Here is a 23,180-nt window from a genome sequence, read left to right as displayed (position 1 = left end):
ATAGAGATAGAAGTCAAGTTGTAATTGGAATCTATTCTTGATAAGAGTCGACTCGAAAATTATATAGGCAATCATAGATTGACATGTCGAAGCCTGCAATGAGGATTGAAGTGGAGAGGGTCCAAGGAATTAACGTGTAAGAGCTCGGGAAAAGTTGAATACGCAGAACAAAAATGTCGGTGCGAATTATTGCTTTGTAGTGTATGTATCATTATTCATAATTGCGACCTGTTTCTTAAGTGCGCTGTGCCGTAATGTAGTTATAAGTATTTCGTGGCTGCATAGTTTTTTATGCTTCTAGCTTCAACATCAATAAACACGCGATACCAAAACGAAATATATATATGCAAGACATCTTAAAATTGAAGACTTCGGAAAATTACACCAAAAAGACACAAAAAGGTCTTATAAGCAACCGGGTATTCATATATATTGCAAACAGTAAAGCGTTGGGCATTTTTCGCATTTGTAATTAGACCTGGGCCCCAAAGCCTTTGGTTGATGCGCGGAGATCACACTGCCATTAAAGTACATAGCCCCGAAAAAAAAAAGGAATGAGATATGGAATTTATTTCTCTAACAAGATAACCGAACGTGTTTGAAATTCAAACAGGAAGCTAGAAAGCTTCAGATAGATCTAAATGTACAACATGGACAAATGCCGGACGGAATCGCCACGATGGCTTTTCACAGGCCAATTAAAGCGGCCAAATCTGGGCCCAGTGTACAAAAGAAGCCGGCACAACATTGGTAGTTCATAGATTGCTTTCCAGGGGTATCAAGACTCGAAGCGGAGGGAAAGTAGGGTCACAATAGTTTAGTGGCAAATGTTTATAGCTCACTGGACGACCTGCCATGTTGTTGAAGGACATTGTTATTTTGAACGAGGTTTCGGACCGCCTGCGGTGCGACCACGTCGTCAACACTGTTTCTGCGACCCCAGTTTTGAGGCTGGCGACGGATGAAGGCACCAACGGCGCCAAGGTAGCCCTCGTGGCGCAGGAAATAGGCTTGTTTCTCGCCCTTGGACCAGAAGCGGATGGCGTAGGAGAGGGTGTTCATCGTTTGCCGGTGGCCGCGAATGAATGAGCCTCCGAAGTAAATGTGTTTGACTGAGTGTTTTTCTGACTGCAGATATGCGATCTGACCGATATTATTACTAATCGGGATTAGTGCGGATTCGGTCGAATGGAAATAAATGAAACATACCTGATGGCGTAGAGCAGACTCCGGCTCATATCTTCCGGGTTAGGCTTGGGTCCATGACTGGCCTCGCTGGACTCACTGGGGTGATCGCCGCGGATGGAGCCCTCGCCGTCAGCCCCTTGCTCGGCATCGTTTTTCAATCGAAGCACCTTGCCGAACGTACTGGCAATAGCTGTACTCTTCAAACCGATCTTGGTGTAGTCCATGCCATAGATATCTCCTACAAGCATGTCCACCGCGCTGTTATCTCCGCGGTCGGCCATTGCTAGCATGTCATCGAAGGTCCGGGAGCCCGTCAGCAACGACATAATGCCCCAAAACGTTCCACCACCGAGATGTGTTCCGCCGACACGCTCAAACTGTCTCGGACCAGACACTTTTATCATAGACACACCTGATCCTATATTGACGAGGAGATAGGGGTAGACGTCGGGCCGGGCTTCAGCATATTGCATCGGTTCAGCATCGGAATCGCTGTAAGTGAAGACTTCGTTGGGGATTTCGGTAATGAAAAAGTCCAGACCTGTTGTTAAGACGTTAGACGATATACTCCATACTTGGATTGAACATATGCCTGGACGTACCAATGATCAGACATTCCATCTCTTCTTCCCGTAGAATATTAACATTCAATTCTTCTTTCAGCCGATCGTAGTATTTGTATGCACCACCACCGGTCGCTACAACACATAGTCCATCTCTTGCCGAGCCATTGCGTTTCTCGTGCTCCTCTTTGAGCTGTCGAATGAAATTGATGCATAAATCGATCCGGTGCGTTTCAAAGTTCAGAAAATTGAGCCGACCACCGTTATCCGCAGTATCCGGCTCTCGAGTAAAATAAACAAGCTTTGCAAGTGTCCCGCCAATCTATAGAGTCCCAATGCCGTTATTAGTGATGATTTCTTTCAATATTGACAAGATGTCTTCGCGGTCGCTAGATTGCGGGGGAACCGGTCGCGGTGCGGGGCACGAAAGAAAATAAATTCTGGACAACTTACATCGACAGCCACATGGCTTACAACGCCAGTATGGTGCGGGAGACGAATATCCTTATTTTCATAGTGTACACCCTCTGCATCGACTGGACTCTTTGATCGTGGCTCGTCGTCGACAATGAAGGCGCCGGTGACATTGATTTTAACAGCTCCGGGATTGGTGATTGCAGCTTCTAGACGGTTCTGGCGCTTACGCCGAGAAGTAGTATCTACCTCTATGGGTTCCGAAGCCATGATGAATGTTGTGAAGGAAGTAGAGTCGTCAGAGAAGGATAAGGTACCCCCGTTCCCAGGCTTACTGCGTATTTCTCCTTCTACCCGGAACGGGTTCGGCTCCACTTTTTCTGGCCGAGGGAGCTAACGTTCCCGAGGCTTTTTGTCGATCATAAACACCTTTTTACCTATAGGTAGGTAGGTAGGTATATAGGAGCAATCGATTGATATGATCTAGGTATGGCTTCACACCATCCATAATTTTTTCATTCGCCTGACATCACATTCAGAGCGAACTGAAATAATATTAAAAATATCTGTTGATATGGTCGTAGATGTTGAACAAGATCTACGTAGGTAGAATAGGTAGAATAGGTAGAATAGGCGGGATCGGTGCAATGCGGCTTGATATTGAATCATACAAGCACGGATCTGAACATTTGGACTCCTTCAAGTTATCCATAAAAGAAGCTATAACTTACCCATTCCTGTAGTCTGATTAATTGTCGTCAGAATTGCATAGCGTATTCAAATAGTTCGTGGATATCTACGGGGTACCTCCATATTGCACTCCGTATAAGTGTGTGAATGGATCGTTCCTTCCTAAAAATAGCAAGGTACCTCCAGTATACTTCCGTATATCTAGAGATTCCCATATGAATTTGCCGTTCACTCGAGGTACCTCATATGCAAAACAAACAGAGGCATTGTGCTCGAGATCCTGCAAAAAGGAACCCCACCGCGTTCGATGCGCGTTGTTTGCTCGTGGGATAATCCTAAATGAAATCTGATTGTTTCTCGGCTCTTCTCTCCCTATTTATTTTTCTACCCACGCTGTATCCCATAACTCAATCGTCTTGATACAAGATCGCTTGAGCCATGGAATCGTATGATGAGAACGAGACTGCCTCAGCCGCCGGCACTGCGTCTGCTGTTGGCGAGGCCTCCGCCGCCGAAGCCACTTCTGTGGTCGGTTCCAACACTGATGACATGCCTGTCCAGGGCGTGCTTTCTGGTGTCGGACCCACCGTTGAGACTGCTAAGCAGGTTGCCCGTGAGAAGGGCTGGACTGATCCAGTTCCCTTTGAATATGACGAACTTGCTAATACCAAGGACCACCGTGATTGGGCTGGAGTTGCTGCCCGTTATGAGTGGAAGGACGAATATGGTGATGTCGGCCCTGCCGTCCCCGAATTGGAGGAGCAGCTTTTCGGTAGCGACCTGATCATTCGCGTTGGTGCTAAGATCGACGAGTAAGTGACGTGAATATGGTGATAGCACGCTTGATATCTAACGTGGTTTCTTCTCCAGGCTCAACAGCTACAAGGTCAACATCGATAGTCCCAACGAGATCAAGGCCGTTACCGAGGTCAGTTTGCGAGAGAAGTTGATGATAATGGGCCAAGCTGACGATTCATAGTGGAAAAATTTTGGCCTGCACCCAGTCATGCTTGACAACATTCGTCTCTGTGGGTACGAGCAACCCACCGCGGTGCAATCTTATGCGATCCCGGCTGTTCTGAACAATCTTGATATTATTGCGGTGGCCCAAACTGGTATGTGCTGTGAGATATCTTGTTTGGTATAAACTGGTACTGATAAACCATAGGCTCTGGAAAGACTGGGGCTTTCCTCATTCCTATTCTTTCCAAGTTGATGGGCAAGGCTCGAAAGCTGGCTGCTCCTCGCCCAAACACCACGGAAAGATTCAATCCAAGGGAGGATGCTGTTCGCGGAGAGCCTTTGGTTCTGATCGTCTGTCCCACTCGGGAATTGGCCACTCAGATATTTGATGAAACACGTCGTTTATGCTATCGCTCCATGCTGCGCCCATGTGTCGTTTATGGCGGTGCTCCGCCTCGTCAGCAGCGGGAGGAGCTTCAGAAAGGATGTGACATCCTGATTGCAACTCCTGGTCGCCTTATTGATTTCATGGCGCAGACTCACGTTCTTTCTCTCCGCCGCGTTCGGTATGTTGTGGATCACTTGATATACATCTGTGCAATATTAGATACTAATACCGCTTCAGGTACACGGTCGTTGATGAGGCTGATGAGATGCTTGAGCAGGACTGGGAGGCGGAGTTCAAGAAGATCATGTCTGGAGGAGGTAAGTAACTGAAATCGTTTGCCATGGCGCCGCATCATCACCCCACTACGTTGCGTAGTTACTGCGTTCGCTACCTTGTTCCCCACCGCGTTCTTTATTGCGCTTTCACTACGTTATTGCGTTTCAGGTGCTGACTTAAGGCAGATATGAACGAGGACGACGACCATCGCTACCTAATGTTCTCTGCTACCTTCAAAAAGGAATTCCGCACAATGGCAAAGCAATACCTCAACCAGAATCATGTGCGCCTCCGCTTTGGCCGAGCCGGCAGTTCGCACCACAATGTTGTGCAGGATGTATGTGTACACCGAAAATTAGGAAGAACCTGAGCGGTTTCAGATCAATGCTAACATGAAAGTTGAAGATCGTCTGGGTTGATAGGGACAAGAAGATGCGCGCAATCTACGACCTGCTGATCAGCATGCCGCCAGTTCGCACCTTGATATTCGTCAACAGCAAGGAGCAGGCTGACTTCGTTGATGATTACCTCTACAACTCTGGAATGCCCACCACTTCAATCCACAGTGGACGGACTCAACTTGAACGCGAGGATGCTATGTGAGTATTCGTTCGATCCAGTGTTTTACTTTACTGTGCTGACCCATCAAAACAGCCGTGCTTTCCGATCTGCCAAGTGCCCTATCCTGATCGCCACCGGTGTCTCTGCTCGTGGATTGGATGTGATCAATGTTCTCCACGTCGTTAACTACGACCTCCCGAGCAGTATGCACGGAGGTATCACCGAATACATTCACCGTATTGGTAAGTGTTACTCCATCTCAAAATTGCCTTCTGCCTGATACTACTGATGAACTTGCTGCTAATACATATTCTTACTATCCACAGGCCGTACCGCTCGCATTGGTAACGAAGGCATCGCGACCTCCTTTTACAATGAGCGCGATGAGGATCTTGCCTCCGATCTTGTCAAGATCCTGATCGAATGCAAGCAAAAGATCCCAGAATTCCTCGACGAGTACCGCCCTGAGGGTGATTTACTAGAGTTTGACGATGACTCGGACAAGGACTTCTTTGATAACGCATCCAAGGCTGGCTCTAATGCTGGCTCTGATGCCGACGCCGAGGCTGAAGCTGGATCTGGTGTTGCCGTGGAGACTGAAAATGTGGCTGCAACCGATGACGAAGATGCCAACGAGGAGCCCGTCCATGATGACCCTACTGACGACGAGCCCGCTGTTCCCGCGCCTGGTCCCAAGCCCAAGGCCGCTTCAACAGAACGCAAGAGTGAAGTTCATGAGGGTGAAGCTCGGACTGGGGTCTACCGTTCTGACTGGGCCCCTACTCCATCTCCTCCTCCCAAGGAAGAATCTTCATTCTGGATGTAGAGCTCGACCTTCTCTTTGGTTGTGCTCAGCACGAAAGATACCCACGAATACGAACTACAATCGAAACTAGAAAGAAAATGGGAGAAAAGAACCAAAAAAACGTGGAAACGAATGAGTTCCAGCGGTGGAGAAGACGATGATTTTTACCATTTTATCCTGGAGGATCAGGATCGGATATCACAAAGACGTGTTGAGGGGCTTGATCTCTTGGCCATCTGCAACCTGTATCTGTGGAAGCCCTTTCTTTCCTGCATCTTGTATCGGGACTGAATTGGTTTTATCGCTACTGCGACTACAGTGATATGGAAGCAATGGTCAGGACGATGGGCGGCAACACGGATTTCATGAGTTTTATGCAATTATCTAGTTTCATTTTTCTTTTCTCCTGTTAATCTAAATTACGGAGTAAAGAGTAATACACAGTAGAGAGTAAAAATGTGCGGATTTTGGGATTTATAGCACTTACCCGTGTAGATAAGTAGTCAATCGTTCCTGACTCTTTAGACTGATCCGAGTACATACATCGATGCTTTTTACAACTTCCACCTTTGACCTCTTCAACTGAAGCACATTCAATCTTTTTTAAGAGATCCTTTCATTATGCGTTGGCTATTCATAGGTTCTGCCGCTCTTTTTCTATTTCTCCCATCCTCGGCTTTATTTCACGAAACTGTTGAGCACGGCCATTGGAATGAACTCCGAGGGCTCACCCCCAACACTACGCATCATGCCTCGCATCCAAAGAAGGCAAGTCCTCCTCTTGTCATCGACACGTTCAAAGATTCAAGGCACAACGATCTGGGATTCTGGCACGGCTCCGGCGAGAATCTATCCGTGCAACATGGACCGGGCTTCATTCGTCTAGTACCAACAGACCCGGACCAGAACTTCCACACACAGTTCGATAGCAATGTCTGCTACAGCCTGACACCCTGGCACAATGAGTACTTGCATGTTATCTTTGAAGGCACGGATCAGTACAGTATCTCTTTTAACCAACACAATGATGAATGCAATCCGAAACGCAGTCCCTTCCCCGGCATTTCAGACTCCGTCCAGGCGGAGCGGTATGTAGTTCATCCTGCCACTGAGACCTATGGCGAGGATGACGATTGGGACGACGACGGTGAAGACGACGATGATGACGAAGATAATATAGATGCGGATGCTTGGAAAAAGAAGCACAAGCATAGAAAGTCCAGGGGCGGTCGACGCAAGCACCCTAAAGGCAAAACCCATGACGAACTTCCAAATGGACATCGTGAGCTCTACATCCCTCTGTCTCATTTCAATATCGATTTCAACCGCGTCGTGTCAGTTTCGTTCCATGGATTTTATACCAGAGAAGCTATTACTCTGCATCGTGTGGAGATCGTGCCTGATGTTCCAACGCCGTCGCAGGAAAACAATCACTATCGCTTGCCTGGCAAGCTGCCCACTGGGAGATTGGTGCTTCGTTGTTCCCGGCCGAATTCCTTTGCGTTTGGCATCGATGATGGACAGCCGCAGTTCTCGCAGCGGATCATGCGCATCCTTGATGAAGAAGATGTTCGGGTCACTTTCTTCGTTGTCGGGGCTGGACTCCGAGATCGGTCGAGCAATTTCACGGAGTTCTATAAGGAAATGTTGAAGAAGGGACACCAAGTGGCGCTTCATTCAAACACCCATCCAAAGTAAGTATACTCTGAATATTGGCTTTCATGTAAAGTTGCTAACATGGAGATCAAGGATGGAATCATTGAGAACCCTCCGTGAGATTGACGATGAGATTCTTCAAGCGGTGCAAATCTTCAAAGACCAGCTAAATATTCAGTGTAGGTCACCCTGTGATGCATCCTTGAAAATGATTCTGACATAGTGGATACTCGCAGCTTCATACTTCCGCCCGCCATTCGGTACGGTAGGTGCCCGGCTGCGCCAGGAGCTCGCTCGACACATACCCAACCCGTACATTGTGAACTGGAGCGTCGATGTCGAAGACTGGCTATGGGCAAACACTTCGACTCCAGAGAAGCAGCTTGAAGCCTTCTTCCGCGGCGTGGACAGGGGCGGGAATCTTGCCGTCATGCACTACCTGAACCCGACTACCATTGGATACCTACCAGAGTTCATTCGACATGTCAAGAACGCCGGATACCGCATTATGCGAATCGATCAGTGTTTGGAGGATGTGTCCGCTCCACCTCTGTGAAATGACAATGCCGTGGAATCCGTACAGACTCACAGCAGGACTGCTGTCCTGTCTATATATTCTTAAGTGTATATTCTCTCTCCTAGTTAATTGGTGTCCTGACGCCGTCCGAGCAATACTAACTAGTCTTTCGTTTCTTGCTTTCTTACAAATAAATTTCAGAACAGCGAATCAATGAGCGACTGACACTTGCGATTCCACAAAAGCAAATGGGAATCCGTCCAAGCGTGTCAAGAGGTGTATTGAGCGGCCAAGCAAGTACATATATCAAAACGGTTCCACCTTGGAACTAAGCGCCAACGCCACAAATACAGCCTGTCTATTCAAGCCATTCAACCAGAGCACAGAAAATGGTAGTACACAGGAACATAGGAGAAGAGAAAAAAAACACAAGTTCTCCAGACCGAGCGCAAATCACCCGGCATGCCCAAATACCAGACCAGGCTCCAAACCCAAGCAATGACCAAAGCGTTCCGGTTTTTCGCTCTCGATGCAAGCAACACAAATGAGAAACAGCGCAAATAAAGGGAAAAAAACCTAACACATAATAACACAGAGATCTTCGCCCAAAAGAGCAAAACCAAAAGCAATATCAATATCAATATCCAAGGCCCGTCTCAAACCCTCAAAAATCTCCGAAATCAGGCTTCCGGCACAACCCCTTCTTCTCCGTCATATCGCGAATCCGACTGATGATCCAGCTTGACTTCGCATCGCTGCTCGGAGCGGCATGTCCGAGACGCGGGGTGAGACTCGTGAAGCATTTATCTTCGCGGAAGGCGAATTGAACACATGTCTTCTGCGTTTCGCAGATTAAGCGACAATCTTCGAATGTCTTGGCGAAGGGCTGTTCTTCGTGTGCCATGTTATTCCAGTCTGAACGGGTGGGCTGGCTGCTTATTTCGGGGAAGATATATTCGCGGAAGAGGTCGCCGTGGAGGAGGAGGCGTTTGTTTTTCTATTGAGGACGTATGTTAGGAAATGAAATGGTATATTTGTATGGTATTGAATGGTAAGGTGGGACTATGTAGATGTTTGAGAGGGATGGATTGAATTGACTTACATCACGCCAGCGCTTTTGTTCGAATTTCCATAGTTTCTCGATGTCGATTGGTGAGAGGTGGTGGAGTGTTGCGGCGATGAAACACCATGGTTTTCGGTAGAAGTCTGTGGTGAACTCGTCCAGTTCGCCGATGTCTGAGTTTTGAATGATCGGCCATGTGAAGTGTAGATTAACGCCTACGTTGCTGAGGACCTTACCCAGCACGCAGTCACCGGCCCAATGTTCGTCGGTGAATTTGTTCAGCTCGACCTCGCGGGTGGTGTATTCGTCGGAGGCGCGTTGCAGGGCCGGGTTTGAGAGTACGAAGCCCGAGCCGCCGTGGGCGAAAATAACGTCTGCGATCTGGGTCTCTGTACCTAGATAGTGTGGCTTTGTGTGGTCGAACTGGTCCAGCCAGGTCATGACCGTTGGCCACGAGATGTACGTGTCTGCTTCCATGAAGATGAACCACTTTGCGTCTGGCTTGTAGCGTAGCGCTTCCTGCGCCATTGGGAGGAACTTCCATTTATCGAGTTTCCAGCCTGGGTTGTTGGGTTTTCCGATGGCGGAGTTTGCTTCGTCGGCGAAGTCTTGCTGTTCCAGACCCTTGCGGCCGTATTTCACGATGCGGTGGTAGAAATCGAAGTCTGGGTTCTTTTGCGCCGCGCTGTCCATGTTACGGAGGACATCGTGGATTTTGACGCCTTCGATTTCTTCTTCGAAGTCGGAGTAGATTACGAAGTGGGGGATGCATCGTAAGGTGGTTTGGAAGTGGATGGGGACTTTCTCGCGGGATTCCGTCACTCCGGTTTTCATTACCACGAGTACATCTTCGATGCCGGGTATGGGTGGGCAGAATGGGGCAGGTTCGCCATTTTCATTGAGGGATGGGGCGATATCTGTTGTTGTTGTTGTGAAATGAGGTCGCCATTGGCGATTGTGACCGGAGAAGAAGCCGATGTTGTAAAGGAAGAAAAGTACAATGGCGGTTGCAATTGCAATAAGGCGACGACTGAACCGGCGGGGAACCATCCTGACCACGAGGAAATATGAATACGCCAAACAGAGAATATGTAGATCAATAGGTCATTTTTCCAGATCAGTGCTCAGATGAAAGTCAAACCTGTTTGCCCCCTCTCCTGTTAACCAACAAAGCCAAGAGTCGGGGAAAGCTGGAGGCTAAGATGATCGACGATCGAGCTTTACCGGTTGCTGACACATCGGGACGCGTAGGCTAGGTGGAATTTGGAAGTTTCAAATAGCTGCCCCTTGAATCAAATGTCTTTTGCTTCAGATATAATAGCCGACCCCTTGTTGCTATTAGGGGATCTTCCTAGGCTTCTTCATTTCTTCAGGGGCGAGCTTCCGGGGCCCACGACGTCAGGATCCACCAGGATCAACACGCTCATGACACCTTAAGTTCCAAGAATAGTTGAATTATCCAAGCGTTTAAACTATGGCCAGCATATACAGCATATGCAATCCTCTACATAATTTATGGAGTAACCCTAATGGGCTGTGATATGGACACCAAGAACTATTGATATCTCGCTACGTAAAGCTTTAAGCTTGTAAACGAGAAAGTGGGCATAGCAGGCATTGAGCTATAACGACAATACATATAATTATAAAAACACAAAAATTCTCAAAGGCTACATAGGACTACACAAAACTCCAGTATTAACCCAAGAAAATCCATTAATCGTTCATATTGAATTGTACAGCCATAGAAGTATCACTGTACAGGTTGTGTCGCAGGTTTCGTCTTCTTCTCAATCATTTTCGTGTGCAGCTTAACCAATTCGGGAATAATAAGACTTTCAATCTCAATTCCATCCCGACTGCTCTCATCAATCTGCTGAGCCTCCGCCTGCTCCAGCACGGACGAATTCCCCTTCTTGGCCTCCGCCAAACCAACCAGATCCTCAACACCAGAGATACTCTTGCTACGCTTGGACTTGGGAACCCGGATCCAGCGCTCATGCGGCTCCTCTGGGGTAATGAAAACAACCTCCCACTTGCGAGTCGAGAGCAAATTGCCAATGACAAGATGGTGAGCGTAGCGCTGTAGCGCAGTACGCGCCTTGTACACAAGTAGGGAGGGATCCGTCTCTAGTTTAAACGAGACAACCATACTGCCCTCCGGAGCCCAGCCATCCACCAACTGGTGTAGGAACTTAGGCACGGGGTCGAGGTTGACGACGAGCTTCTTGCTATTCGACGTGGGCTCTTCCTCGTTCTCGCCCGTGTAGATTTCATCCGATGAGATTGCACTGCCCCGCATGTGTGGAGGCAACTCACCGGACTGGATCTTGTGTTCTGCCATTCGGCTGCGCGGAATGAAGAAATCACTGACAGCAGCCGCAAGGTAGAAGAGCGCATTCGGGCCGAGGGGCCGCATCAACTTCGCCAATGACCGCAGCTCGAACATGTACTCAGAAACAGTTGTGAACGGCAGCAAGAGGAGACGATTGTTCTGCTTCGCATAGCGGTATTTCCGCAGCACGCTGCGCATCTGATCTTGGTACTCGTCCCGCACCATGATAGGTCCATGGCCGGGGTTTGAGGAGTCCGGCGACGCCGGCGCCTCGTCCATGAAGTCCAGAAAGCAATTTGTCGAGTGGCTGTAGTGCCGGGAGTATGGTAGGAGACTGTATTGTCTGTGCAGGAAGATCACTGCGTACCCCTGCTCGAGGAAGTACTCGGCTGATGTGGCGCCTCGAGTTCCGGCAGAGAAGTTGTCAATGAATCGGACGGTTTGTGCTTCGAGTGGTACTGTTGTGCCTCCGGATGTGACGAGTACTACACGTCGATTTTCCTCGACGTGGAGGTTAATGAATGCGCGTGCGAGAGCTTCATGGCGTGGTAGAGCCTTTGGTGGGGGGTATTCGTTGAAGTAGACGGATTCTGCTTCCGCTGGGGGCATTTCGCCGAGTAATGGGGCTGCCATTGTGAATGAGGATATAGATGTTTATGGAGGAAAGGGGTTGAACAATTGCGAACGCAAGATCTGTCCGGCGAACTGCAGTTAATAAGGTGCCGAGGATACCGCTCCACGCCCGAAGACCTTGGTGGGGTTGAAAGGGGTTTTCTTTGATTCTTTGATGCCGGTCAGCTTTCCACTATTGGCCGAGAGCGTTCTTTATTCTCAATTTTGAGAGTTTCTTGTTGATTCAACTTGCTTTTTTTTTTTTACAGGCAACTAGGAGCTAGGTTGAGCTACCCCTCCATATGGCGTGGACGGTGAGAATGAACGGCCTGATCCGGCACTAGCGCTTCCCTTTGACCGATCCGTGACTGTGAATACTTGGAATATCTGAGTATAGAGAGCTCCGTGCTCCCCGGACAAAGTGAAGGTATCCAAAATGTCACTGGTGCGCATCACCGACATACCGAGGTGTCACTCGATCACGTGGACGTCATATGCGGCACCCCCACATGAACTACATCATACACATCATACAGTGTATCGTATAGTACAATTTACCAAAATGTTGCTATGTAAGACGTATTTTACTGCAAATACCGGCTGCGCAATGCTTGGCTGATGGTACTCATCCGACTCGCCATTCCACCATGCTGCATGTTGCTTAAAAGGGCCTCCTCCAGGGCTGATTGGGTCACACTTGCATCTGGCCAGTCGATCAGTTGAAATCCAGAATCCTCGGGGTTGGGAGACATACCGTCGAGGTCACTGAAGCTGCTTCCCATGCTAGGGGTGCCATCGCTAGCTTCGCGACCGGAAGCAGTGGACTTGTGCGAATTTTGGCGCTCGACAACGCGCTGGGGGCTCATTACTGGTGCCCCCTGTCTGGGTCCACTGGGTAGGCTGCGTAGGCTGCTAGGTCCACCAGAGCCCATAGAGCTGGCGGGTGACTCTGTAGCTACCGGTAATCTGGGAGCAGACCGCGGCTCGGGACGTCGCCGTTGCGCTGCTGCTAGCTCGGCATCTAAACGGAGAGTAGCGCTGAGTGCCTGGACTGGTCGATCCTGGTGGGTATGTTGGTGTCCTCGGGTTAGAGGGAGGAATGCTGGAGTCTCTTCTTCGTCATCCTCATCATCTCGGAGACCAGAGCGATGGATGGAGAATTTGCCAAACCGTTTGAACCGAGGTGCACGCCTGGTTGTGTCCTCATCGTCGGATTCTGATTCTGAGGACAAGCTCGAGGACGAAGACTCTTCCTGGAGTGTTGGAGATCGGGGCAAAGGCGCGACGGGTGCTTGTTCTCGTCTCACAGTGGATGGTCGACGACCAAAAGCTTCCCAACGCGGTTCTTTGTCGGCGATTGTCGGCGTGGCAGTACGTGTAGGTTCCAAAGGTCCACGAGTTTGGTTAGTAGTCGTAATTGATGTAACGCTCGTACGTCGGTTGTCAGGGGCTGCAGTGAATGTCAAATGCGTTCGATCCATGGGTGATATCAAATGCCCTGTACCATGCCGGGTAGGGTTTCGTTCCATACCTCTTAAAGGGAGATCCTTCTGTTGAGATACTTGCCGTGATGGCGCCCGAGAAGCCGCTGGATCATCGGCATTAGTATCATACCTTAGTGAATATAGAGTGAAGTTAAGAATATACCTGGGACTAGCATTTCTCTCTGTGGCTGGCCACTTAGGGCGGTACTACCAGAGACAGATCCTGGGGCTGGGGAAGGAGCGTTCGACTGCGTAGTGCCGACCTTGCGCATTTGAGCCCGAACCTGAGACAGCTGGCGATCATAGAGCCATGCCGCCTGCTGACGAAGGAACTGCAAGGTGACGTCGAAGTTCTCTGCCCTGAACCAACCATGTTAGCATCCCTCAGCTTACAAGTGCCTGGGGCAGAGTGTAGTTACAGGGCTTTCCCTATGATGATGTCAGCGAGGTTAAAGTAAAGCAAAGAAAATCATCAGAGCGACAGTAATACGTACAGTCTATGTCGCCTTTGGATGGGCGAGAAAGGATATCCCATAGCTCTTGCTCTCTGGATGCATTCCATTCGACCTATTTACGTCAGTGGAGGTTGAAGGAATATATCCTGGGAAGACTTGCAGGCGGTGGGTCGACAAAGTCGCCCCTAGGAAATGGTAAGCGTATGAAGACTGTAAAATTAGTGTCGACGGCGTCGACTTTGATGGACATCCTGTGGATTGCGTGTAGATTGGGATGTTGAAAGTGAGATCTCTCGGTGTTCCTATCCAGGTCAATAAGAAGTCTTTGTTTGGTTGATGAAATCCGAGACAAGTGAGTTTAGAAACTAAAATTATTGTTTCTGAGACAACTTGGGACTCCAAAAGGGAACAATAGATGTGATGGCAATGGGTGTTGGGGATGGGCGTGACGACGGCAGGCGGTCATTTTAATTGGCAGAGAAGGTGCGTGGAAGGCAATGAGGCTCTGCGTGGAACTTTGCAAATGCGGGGAATCGACAGCTAATCGATAGGAGATTCAATACCGCCACGAGCGGTGAGATATATCAACGCACCCAAACAATGATATGGTTCACATTACAGACAGTATAAAGTAGAGTATTTGGAGATGAATAGCGTCAAAAATTTCAATGTTAAACTCAGTGAAGTCACCCAAGCCAGTGCGATTGTCAGGGAGAAGTCGCACTGTATACTGCATGGGTGCCTGGAAATTCGGGCATAAGTATCATCCAGAGATAGTTTTTTTTTTTTGCTGAGTATTATCGCATAAATAGAACGTATACAAGAGACGAGAAATAATATATGCCAATCGATTGCAAGTCGGTACTACTATGTACCTCCAGGCTAGGCGCTGCAAGCCATCAGACTAGCAGAGAGTGGAGATCAGTAGTCGCATTCTTAACCCTACTTTGTAGTCCTCGACTGAGACTCAACTTCAACTAGTACATCCTCCCACACCAACCATGGATGTTCTCATGTATTACTATGACAAATGCTTTGCATTTATCATCCGAAGATTTATGTGCCTTGCCATACCTGTGTCGGCTAGTCCAGATGAAATTCGCCATATCAAGTCCCGAGATGCCGGTCGAACCATCAAGGTCCATCTGTATCAGTCGTCTGGCTCAGGCCCATCACCTGTCCTCCTCAACTTTCATGGAAGTGGCTTCCTTTTACCCCTGCACGGCAGCGATGATGAGTTTTGTCGACGCATTCGTCAAGAAACCAAGCACACTGTCTTGGACGTCCCCTATCGTCTAGCTCCAGAACACCCATTCCCCGCCGCGCTGAACGATGTGGAAGACGTCATCAAATATGTGCTCACATCTCAAAACGAGTTTGACCTGACCCGTGTATCTATATCTGGATTTAGTGCTGGTAGCAACCTTGCGCTGGCAGCTGCATCAAACCTCTTCCCTCGCGATACTTTTCACTCCCTGTTAGCAATCTATCCTGTGACCGATATGAGCCCTGACCCTGCTTCGAAGATGGCACCGGTCAGTGGATACTTGGGAATTCCTCTTCCTGTCATGCGCCTCTTCAGACGATGTTATATTCCGTCATCCATGGACAAGCGTGACCCGCGCATTTCGCCGCTTTACGCTGAGGCGGATCGATTCCCGCAACGTATCCTTATGATTACCGCAGATGGCGATACTTTCGCGCTTGAGGCTGAGGAGCTAGCACAGAAGATTGAAAAACTGCAAGGCTGGCATGTGATCAGCGAGCGCATGCAGGGATGTAGTCATGGGTGGGATAAGAACACGAGGGTGGGAACTCCGCAATACGAAGCCAAAGAGCGGGCTTATAAATTGGCGTTTGACATATTGAACGGGTCCAGCTAGCCCTTATATCCAGATGCTCCACATAGTAATATCTCCTGATGTACAGCATATGGCATGATCTATATACACCTTTCCATGGGACCGAGGTGATTTCTAAACCCTAAGCCCTACTTTCCTAATATGGACATCGAGGGGTTTAAATCAAGGGATGTGTTTTCGAGGGATGAACAATTGTATAGAGTTAGAACTTGCACATTTGGCGCAAGGCTATTCAAATAACGAGATATTTTAATAGAATAGTTTAATATCTATCCGATATTAGTATATATTATGGAGGAACTATATGAAAAAAGGTATAGGTTCGTACAATATATCCCTCTCCCTTGAAGGTTAGCCCGTTTCAAAGTGACCCCATTGTCCCGTCGTAGAACCAGGGATTGCGTCAGGGCCACCCGTGGGTCAATTTGAGTATTTTTTTTAAAACAGAAATTGCCTAAAACGAAAAAAAAAAACATGAAGAAAAACAAGCTGACTGTTGTTTCCCCTTTCTATCTTTTCTATCCTTTCGCTACTTCCTGGCCCCTTAAGCCTCTTTGTTGGCTTTGACCCTCTTACCTCCGCTCTTACTTTACTGTCCTTACAACCCCTCATCTTTAAAAATCCCCTGGATGCCGTCATAGCTGGTCTTGTCCATGTGGACGAGTATTATTCTTAGTACCCGACCGTTGACCTTCATGTGCGCTGGTTAGGCGCGACATATCTCTTATAACTGTACATACAATGGAGTCGAGCACCGGGCCCATCTTCGATGAGGCCCAATATCGCACCGATGTCCTCCGTCACCCCTCACCGGAATCCGAAGCAGCGCAGGCGCAACACTTAATCGAAGAAGCTCACCAACTGGGTCTGAAAGTGCCAGAGATCAAAGCAACTGCCCCACTAGCTGCCTCGATTGCTCTAGGAATGGTCGATCGCTCCTCGTTGGTCCTGTCTTCTGGATCGTCGACCGATCGGAATTCTGTGTGCGGTTCCGTTACTCCGTCTCACGAGCCGTCCTCCCCCGTTCCGTCTGTGCTCGATCAAATTGTGGCGTCACTGTCGGACATTACACTTGCCTCGGATCGCATTAAGCCTGGCAGCACGCGATCAATAGCTTCGATGTCTACGCGCCCCACCTCATTTTGCTCCAGCGAGGGGAAAACCGGCATGGCGGGGCTTGGATATAATGATCCATTTGAGGGCAAGTCGAATCGGCATTCAATTCTCAGCGTCGCATCGGCCGACAAGAAGGAAAAACGACGGAGTAGCTTGAAGTCTGCCATTGGGAGAATTCATTTCCGCAAGAAGCGGACGTCGTCGGCTCTTGTCTCGCCTACGGATCCGCGCATGACTATATCTACTAGCGATGATGGCGTTGAACATGTTTTCTTCGATCCTAAAATTGTATCCCATGATTCCACACATGAGGATGTTCAACCTCACTCGAGCACCGAGGGATCACTTCCCAGATTGGAAATTCCTTTGTTTAGCAAAGAGATGCTACAAAGAAGTCTGGACGATCCGGAGCTGAGTGAGATGCACGAGCGGCATCAAATGGAAAAGAATCGACATCTCGCTTTCCAAGACGCCGCTCTAAGTACCCTCCGGCGCCGGCACCAGACCGCTTTCTCAGAGCAGCAGTTGGACAACCAGCGCCAGGAAGATGAGAAGCGCGAGAAGGTTCGCTTTACAAAATTGAGTTCTTATTTTTTTTTCTCCTAGGCTAACAAGTACTTGTATAGAACATCGAAGCTGTAATCCAAATTGAAGAGCGACAGCTGGCAGTCGAAATTGAACAGCAGCGCGAGTTCGATCGAGCCAAAATGAACTCGCGCACTCGCATCAAGCATATGGAAGGATTCCTCCGCAATGTCAGCCCACCACCATCGCCTGCTGGAACATCCTCCAGAACATCTACCAGAGCCGAAGGATCCTCTGAATCATTCTCGGAATATGAATCAACTGCACCAGCCCGTGTATTGACTCGCCAGCACATGGAGCAGCTAGAACAACAGTACCACTGCCATAAAAGCATGGACCAGCTGCATGACGCCCGCATCAAAGTGCTCCGTGACCGCCAAGAACTCAAGCTGCAGGAAGCCACGGCGCGTATGGATAAAGAACTGGATGAAATGTGTAACCGTCACATCCAGGATATTGCAACCTTACAAACTGAGCACCACCGAGAAGAAGCCTGTCTCATGCAAGCCTTGGATACGAAAAAGATGACTTTGCGGCACCGCTGGTACTTGGAAGAGGCTGTCCTACGTCGCCATCTTGAGGTTCGACATGGCCAATCATATGGTCCTTTGCCGCTTATCGCTTTCACCAACCCCAGCACCCCCATTGCTGTTCCCGAACACTCACCACTCGAAACTTCTACCCCGGACACAATCCACCCCAGCCAGGATTCTGTGCCTCTTTAATCCGAGACGATGACACGACATCTACTCAATATACCCTTTTTAATATCCCCATTTTCTGTCCCCGTGATGTCCCTGTTATGTCCCTTACCCTTCTTGTAATAATTTTGACTTCTGCTTTTGGATCGACGGTCATCTACACTTATACGAATTGCAACGACTGTTTAGTCTGATGATTGCATAGAATTTGGTGGAGACCATTGAATAGACATACCAAGCTTGTTTATAATTTAGCTGCACTGAAATTCACATTCAATTTGGTTCACTTCAAAAATTCACATTGGGTATCTCTTACAGGAAAAAAAATAAAAACAACACAACCTTGGAACGTCATGGCTTGGGTGATTGTAAGCACTGAAAGCAAAGGGGAAGGTAAAGATGATGTATTCAGCTACTATCCTGCACCGCTAAGAGGGGGGCACTCGTCAGGTGATATCACCTGACAGTGACATCACGGTGACAGTGATCCAGACAACACATCCACCCTCAGCCTATCCAAAACAGTCTCAACCCTCCCACCACCACCAGTCATTGCATCCTCGATCTTCTTATCTCTGCCGTCATCACCAATAACAACAGCCCGCTCCACAACCCCGGTATTAGACAACTTAAAGCGCCCAACCCGTCCATCAACCCACTCAACCCGCACATACCGCGTCTCTAGCGAAACAGCAGCCAGAGAAACAATCCCTGTATCCCGATCCGGCGAAACATCAAATGGCAAAGATCCACCCCCCTCACTAATAAGACCCAACTTCTCGCGCAGAAACTCAACCGCCTCAGCACGCATGTGCCACGCCACAAGCTCCCTCCGAAGCTCGCGCACAAACCCTCGCAGGTCTTGCTTCCGGGTAGAGCTGCCGCTCTTCTTCCACGGTTTTGCAGGATCAGCATCATCCTCGCCAGATGAACCTGAACCATCCCTATCCCCGTCTTGATTGCTGTGCGACAAACGAGGTCGTGGTAGATACACCCCTTCTAGCTTCGCGATAGATATAAACCCAGGCACAGTGTGCCGATACACCTTCAACATCTTCGTAGAACCACCCGAACTGGCGCGACTGCGCTCCTGTTGCAGGAGGATGTAGTATGGCTTTGCGAATCGGCCGTTGCGGGCGCATACATCTATGCGCACGCCGAGGAGGGTTCCGGCGGGGGCTGTTGGGGATGGGTCTTTGAATGGGAAGGCTGTTGCGCCGAAGGCGATGCGGTGGTGGTTTGAGGATTTGTGTGCGCCGGCGGCGTGGATGAGAGGGGAAATTGCTTCGAGGGGGTCGGTTGGGCTTGCTTGGGTTGTTTGAGCTTGGGGCTGGCGTTGTTTGCGGAGGAGTTTTTGGATTGGGTCGGTTGTTAGGAGGCTGGATGTGAGGATGCGCTTGCGTTTTTGGAGGTTTTGGACTTGAGTTGGGTTAGATGTGGTTTGGGTTGTGGTTTGGGTTGCTTACTTTCTGCGCGGATTGAGGCGATCTCGGTGTCTAGTTCTTGTTCTTCAGGGTCTGGTGATGCGGGAGCGCGAGATGTGGTTGTTGCCATTTCAGATGTTGGTTTGGGGAGCTGGGTAGGGTTTTCGAGGTGCTTATGGGGATTGGGCTTTGCCTTCTGAAGGTACAAGGTAAGCTAGATGCTGGATCTATGAATGGCGAAGGATAGAGTTGTTTATTTGCGGCACGTGATCGATACAACATCTGACGCGATCAGGAGCTTGGGCTCAGATATTATGCAGGATCTGAACAGTGAAACTAATATCCAATATTAAATAGAAGAGACTAAGCCTCAAAGGTGCCTAGATTGATGTTTTGTTTTATTATGACATATATGCTTAATTCCTGCAGTCCCACCTGCACCGTGTTGATGTAGTGACCTCATAGTTGTCGAGTCCTATATGTGTAACAAATACTCCGTACTTAAGAAAGAATGCATTCTATGAGCTTCAAGATCCATGTCAATGTTTATATCCAAATCCATGTTCAACCATTCTTCACATAAAAGATTAAAGTAGATACCCGGCTGCCCCGACTCCCCGGATCTGCACAGCCAAGAGGCCAGCTTGCCTCATGCTTTTTTGTCATCCTAAGGTTCAAAGATCCCCCACCAAACATCCAGATTACTTTCGAGGTTTCTTTCATTTCATATCCCTCATTCACTCCTTCATTCTTGGATTCACAAATACAGGCCAGCCCCTTCAAAGCTTAACCCTCCCTGCATCCCTTTCACTATTCAATATCATAATATCCAACTTCGGTCCCCAATCCAATCAGGGCGAAGTTGACGACGGCGATCTCTTCCTATCATAAAATAGCATTCAATGACACGCAAGAACGCGACCCTCTCGAAACGCCGCTCCAAACCGAACCTGAAAGTTGCTACCGGGTCAAACGGACGTGCGAATGGCAAGATGAATCCCAGCATCGAAATGCGCAGGAGGGAGACACCCTCCGGAGAGACCTCCGCCGACCGAACAGCACACCTCATGGCACGACCGAGCTTCTCCCTCGATCACGAACCGATTATACCTCAAACCCCAATCCAGATAAACACATCCTTCCAAAATCTACCGCGCAGTGATCGCCGCAACTTCCTGCTGCTGGTCCTGCTATATTTCCTCCAAGGAGTCCCTATGGGCCTGGCCACCGGTTCCGTGCCATTCCTGCTAAAACCATACCTCTCATACGGCCAGATTGGAATCTTCTCGCTTGCCTCATACCCATACTCGCTCAAGTTGTTTTGGAGTCCGATTGTCGATGCTGTGTGGAGTACGCGCTTTGGTCGGCGCAAGAGCTGGATCACCCCGGTGCAGGTTATTGCTGGATTGGCGATGATCTACATGGGTGGCCGTATCGAGGATATGATGATCCAGGCTGGCGCGAATGGTGGCGCAGGGGTCTGGAAATTTACATACTGGTGGTTTATGTTGGTGCTTTTCTGCGCCACCCAGGATATTGCTGTGGATGGATGGGCTATCACTTTGATGTCTCCGCCTAACATCTCCTATGCTTCGACTGCTCAAACGGTCGGATTGACCGCGGGCCATTTCCTGTCCTACACTGTTTTCTTGGCTTTCAACTCGAAGGACTTTGCAAACAGATGGTTCCGAACTATCCCCGGAGAGGGCGGTCTGCTGTCCCTCGGCACTTACCTCAACTTTTGGGGCTGGGCTTATCTGATCGTGACATGTGGTCTGGCCTTCCTTAAGAAGGAAGAACGCACCAAGGAACGCGACAGCATTACAGATTCGTATAAAAGCATGTGGAGCGTTCTGAAGTTGAAGAACATCCAGACTATCATTCTGATTCACCTTATCGCCAAGATCGGCTTCCAGGCCAATGACGGAGTCACCAGTCTCAAGCTCCTGGACAAGGGCTTTGGCCAAGACAATATGGCTCTGGTCGTGTTGATCGACTTCCCCTTTGAAATTATGCTTGGTTACTATGCCGGCCAGTGGTCAACCAACTACGGAGCAATGCGCCTCTGGGGCTGGGCCTTTGTTGGACGACTGGTAGCCGCCGTGCTCGCCCAGTTTACCGTCATGATCTACCCCACTGCCACGGAATTGCCAATGTGGTACATGCTCACGGTAATTGGCGAGCATATCCTCTCAACCTTTATGAACACAGTCATGTTCGTTGCCATCTCGGCCTTCCACGCTCGCATCGCCGATCCAGCCATTGGTGGCACGTACATGACTCTCCTCGCAACGTAAGTTCTACTATCTACCGGGTGCTCTCCCCAATACACCATGCGCATAATAGCTAACGTATCACTTCCAGCGTCTGCAACCTGGGTGGAACATTCCCCCGCATATTCGTCCTCAAACTCGTTGACATGTTCACAGAAGCAACATGTCTCCCACCGACCATCGCGCCACCCGCCGACTCTCTCAAGGACACTCTCATTACGACGACGTTCTCCTGCGCCTTGGAGCCAGAGAAGAACCGCTGCATCAACGGCGGCGGTACCTGCCACATCGACCGTGACGGGTACTATATGACCAATATGCTCTGCGTGCTCATCGGCACGCTCACGTTCATTATGTTTATCAAGCCGGCTGCGCAGAAGCTACAGGACTTGCCTCTGCGCGCTTGGCGATTGACGTCTAACCCCCAACGGGAGTGATACAGTTCCTCTACCGTGGTTCTCGATGTGTAGTGACTTATAATGTCTCTGTATACCCTCTGTCTGGGATATTCTATAGATTGAATAAATAAATGATTTAGACAAGGCACTCTTTTAGCGTCGTGAATGCTGTCTCGGTGGGGTCTCTCGCACGCACAAGTGCACAATATCGAATGTATCAAATGAGGTGGGACAATGTCAGTCGTCGATTCAGAATTATCTATCTTCATTATTATTGTGCAATCGCAGTGACCGTCTGCTTTCCTTTTTCCTTTCAGTGTATATATAAAGCTTCGTTTTCTCTTGAATGGAAATCTAACTCTTATTTATCAACACAGCACAGGAGGAATATCCAGAGGACCCTGTCCCTTGTCCAAGCCCAGCATTAGGAATTGAAAGTGGTACCTGGCCCAACGCAATTCGCACAAAGTATCAAGCATAGCTCGCCCCTCCAATCTGAGCCGATACCAGCGATATCCCAAACACTGGGGGTTAGGATGTTGAAGCTTCTCGAAGAGATGCTTGGGCTATAGGCACAGAAGCGCGCGGACTAGTGGAATGAAAGACAATGGTATAAAAAGGAGCTAAGGGATACAACTGATAACTTCTGATATCACCACCTAAGAAATCAAGGATAGTGGAATCCAGTCCTAGTCTTATGCTGCATGTAGATATTATGGTATGACCTGTCAACTCTACCATCGGTAGGCATAGCCGACGTATTCCTTTGCTTTTTGTGCGAGCATTCAAAGGTCCAGAAGAAGCACAATACATGAGGCATTATTATATGGCTTACCGAGAAAAGTTTCATG

At 48.9% G+C, this 23,180-nt stretch overlaps 10 protein-coding genes across 10 annotated transcripts; 5 read left to right on the top strand and 5 right to left on the bottom strand.

Annotated features, from left to right (window-relative positions):
• Nucleotides 1-831: 831 nt before the first annotated feature.
• N7479_000506 (pantothenate kinase) lies at nt 832-2,435 on the bottom strand (the record flags this gene model as incomplete). The annotated part of the gene is made up of 4 exons (XM_057248204.1): nt 832-1,159; nt 1,210-1,729; nt 1,791-2,073; nt 2,205-2,435. 4 exons carry the CDS (start codon nt 2,433-2,435, stop codon nt 832-834), a joined length of 1,362 nt encoding a protein of 453 aa, XP_057112636.1.
• An 858-nt stretch (nt 2,436-3,293) lies between these two features.
• N7479_000505 (Helicase C-terminal) lies at nt 3,294-5,869 on the top strand (the record flags this gene model as incomplete). Its single annotated transcript, XM_057248203.1, has 9 exons — nt 3,294-3,667; nt 3,726-3,783; nt 3,835-3,970; nt 4,024-4,384; nt 4,444-4,523; nt 4,668-4,819; nt 4,888-5,081; nt 5,137-5,285; nt 5,370-5,869. 9 exons carry the CDS (start codon nt 3,294-3,296, stop codon nt 5,867-5,869), a joined length of 2,004 nt encoding a protein of 667 aa, XP_057112635.1.
• A 600-nt stretch (nt 5,870-6,469) lies between these two features.
• N7479_000504 (polysaccharide deacetylase family protein) lies at nt 6,470-8,060 on the top strand (the record flags this gene model as incomplete). The annotated part of the gene is made up of 3 exons (XM_057248202.1): nt 6,470-7,542; nt 7,598-7,683; nt 7,741-8,060. The coding sequence occupies 3 exons, from the start codon at nt 6,470-6,472 to the stop codon at nt 8,058-8,060; spliced, it is 1,479 nt and encodes a 492-aa protein (XP_057112634.1).
• A 625-nt stretch (nt 8,061-8,685) lies between these two features.
• N7479_000503 (glycosyltransferase family 31 protein) lies at nt 8,686-10,134 on the bottom strand (the record flags this gene model as incomplete). Its single annotated transcript, XM_057248201.1, has 2 exons — nt 8,686-9,018; nt 9,124-10,134. 2 exons carry the CDS (start codon nt 10,132-10,134, stop codon nt 8,686-8,688), a joined length of 1,344 nt encoding a protein of 447 aa, XP_057112633.1.
• A 703-nt stretch (nt 10,135-10,837) lies between these two features.
• N7479_000502 (phosphopantothenate--cysteine ligase CAB2) lies at nt 10,838-12,052 on the bottom strand (the record flags this gene model as incomplete). Its single annotated transcript, XM_057248200.1, has 1 exon — nt 10,838-12,052. The coding sequence occupies one exon, from the start codon at nt 12,050-12,052 to the stop codon at nt 10,838-10,840; it is 1,215 nt and encodes a 404-aa protein (XP_057112632.1).
• A 563-nt stretch (nt 12,053-12,615) lies between these two features.
• On the bottom strand, nt 12,616-14,220 carry N7479_000501 (uncharacterized protein; the record flags this gene model as incomplete). Its single annotated transcript, XM_057248199.1, has 4 exons — nt 12,616-13,619; nt 13,679-13,875; nt 14,006-14,082; nt 14,146-14,220. 4 exons carry the CDS (start codon nt 14,218-14,220, stop codon nt 12,616-12,618), a joined length of 1,353 nt encoding a protein of 450 aa, XP_057112631.1.
• Nucleotides 14,221-14,971: 751 nt separating this feature from the next.
• Nucleotides 14,972-15,853, top strand: N7479_000500 (putative esterase/lipase; the record flags this gene model as incomplete). The annotated part of the gene is made up of 1 exon (XM_057248198.1): nt 14,972-15,853. One exon carries the CDS (start codon nt 14,972-14,974, stop codon nt 15,851-15,853), a length of 882 nt encoding a protein of 293 aa, XP_057112630.1.
• A 720-nt stretch (nt 15,854-16,573) lies between these two features.
• On the top strand, nt 16,574-18,258 carry N7479_000499 (uncharacterized protein; the record flags this gene model as incomplete). The annotated part of the gene is made up of 2 exons (XM_057248197.1): nt 16,574-17,512; nt 17,575-18,258. 2 exons carry the CDS (start codon nt 16,574-16,576, stop codon nt 18,256-18,258), a joined length of 1,623 nt encoding a protein of 540 aa, XP_057112629.1.
• A 448-nt stretch (nt 18,259-18,706) lies between these two features.
• N7479_000498 (uncharacterized protein) lies at nt 18,707-19,788 on the bottom strand (the record flags this gene model as incomplete). Its single annotated transcript, XM_057248196.1, has 2 exons — nt 18,707-19,653; nt 19,701-19,788. 2 exons carry the CDS (start codon nt 19,786-19,788, stop codon nt 18,707-18,709), a joined length of 1,035 nt encoding a protein of 344 aa, XP_057112628.1.
• A 772-nt stretch (nt 19,789-20,560) lies between these two features.
• N7479_000497 (SD08430p) lies at nt 20,561-22,368 on the top strand (the record flags this gene model as incomplete). Its single annotated transcript, XM_057248195.1, has 2 exons — nt 20,561-21,951; nt 22,023-22,368. The coding sequence occupies 2 exons, from the start codon at nt 20,561-20,563 to the stop codon at nt 22,366-22,368; spliced, it is 1,737 nt and encodes a 578-aa protein (XP_057112627.1).
• Nucleotides 22,369-23,180: the final 812 nt, after the last annotated feature.

This window comes from Penicillium vulpinum (genome assembly GCF_028829585.1).
Source record: "Penicillium vulpinum strain IBT 29486 chromosome Unknown utg000001l_segment0_segment0, whole genome shotgun sequence".
Taxonomy (NCBI): Eukaryota; Fungi; Ascomycota; class Eurotiomycetes; order Eurotiales; family Aspergillaceae; genus Penicillium; species Penicillium vulpinum.
The sequence above is the reverse complement of the archived record's forward strand: the minus strand, read 5'-3'. Positions and strand labels throughout refer to the sequence as shown.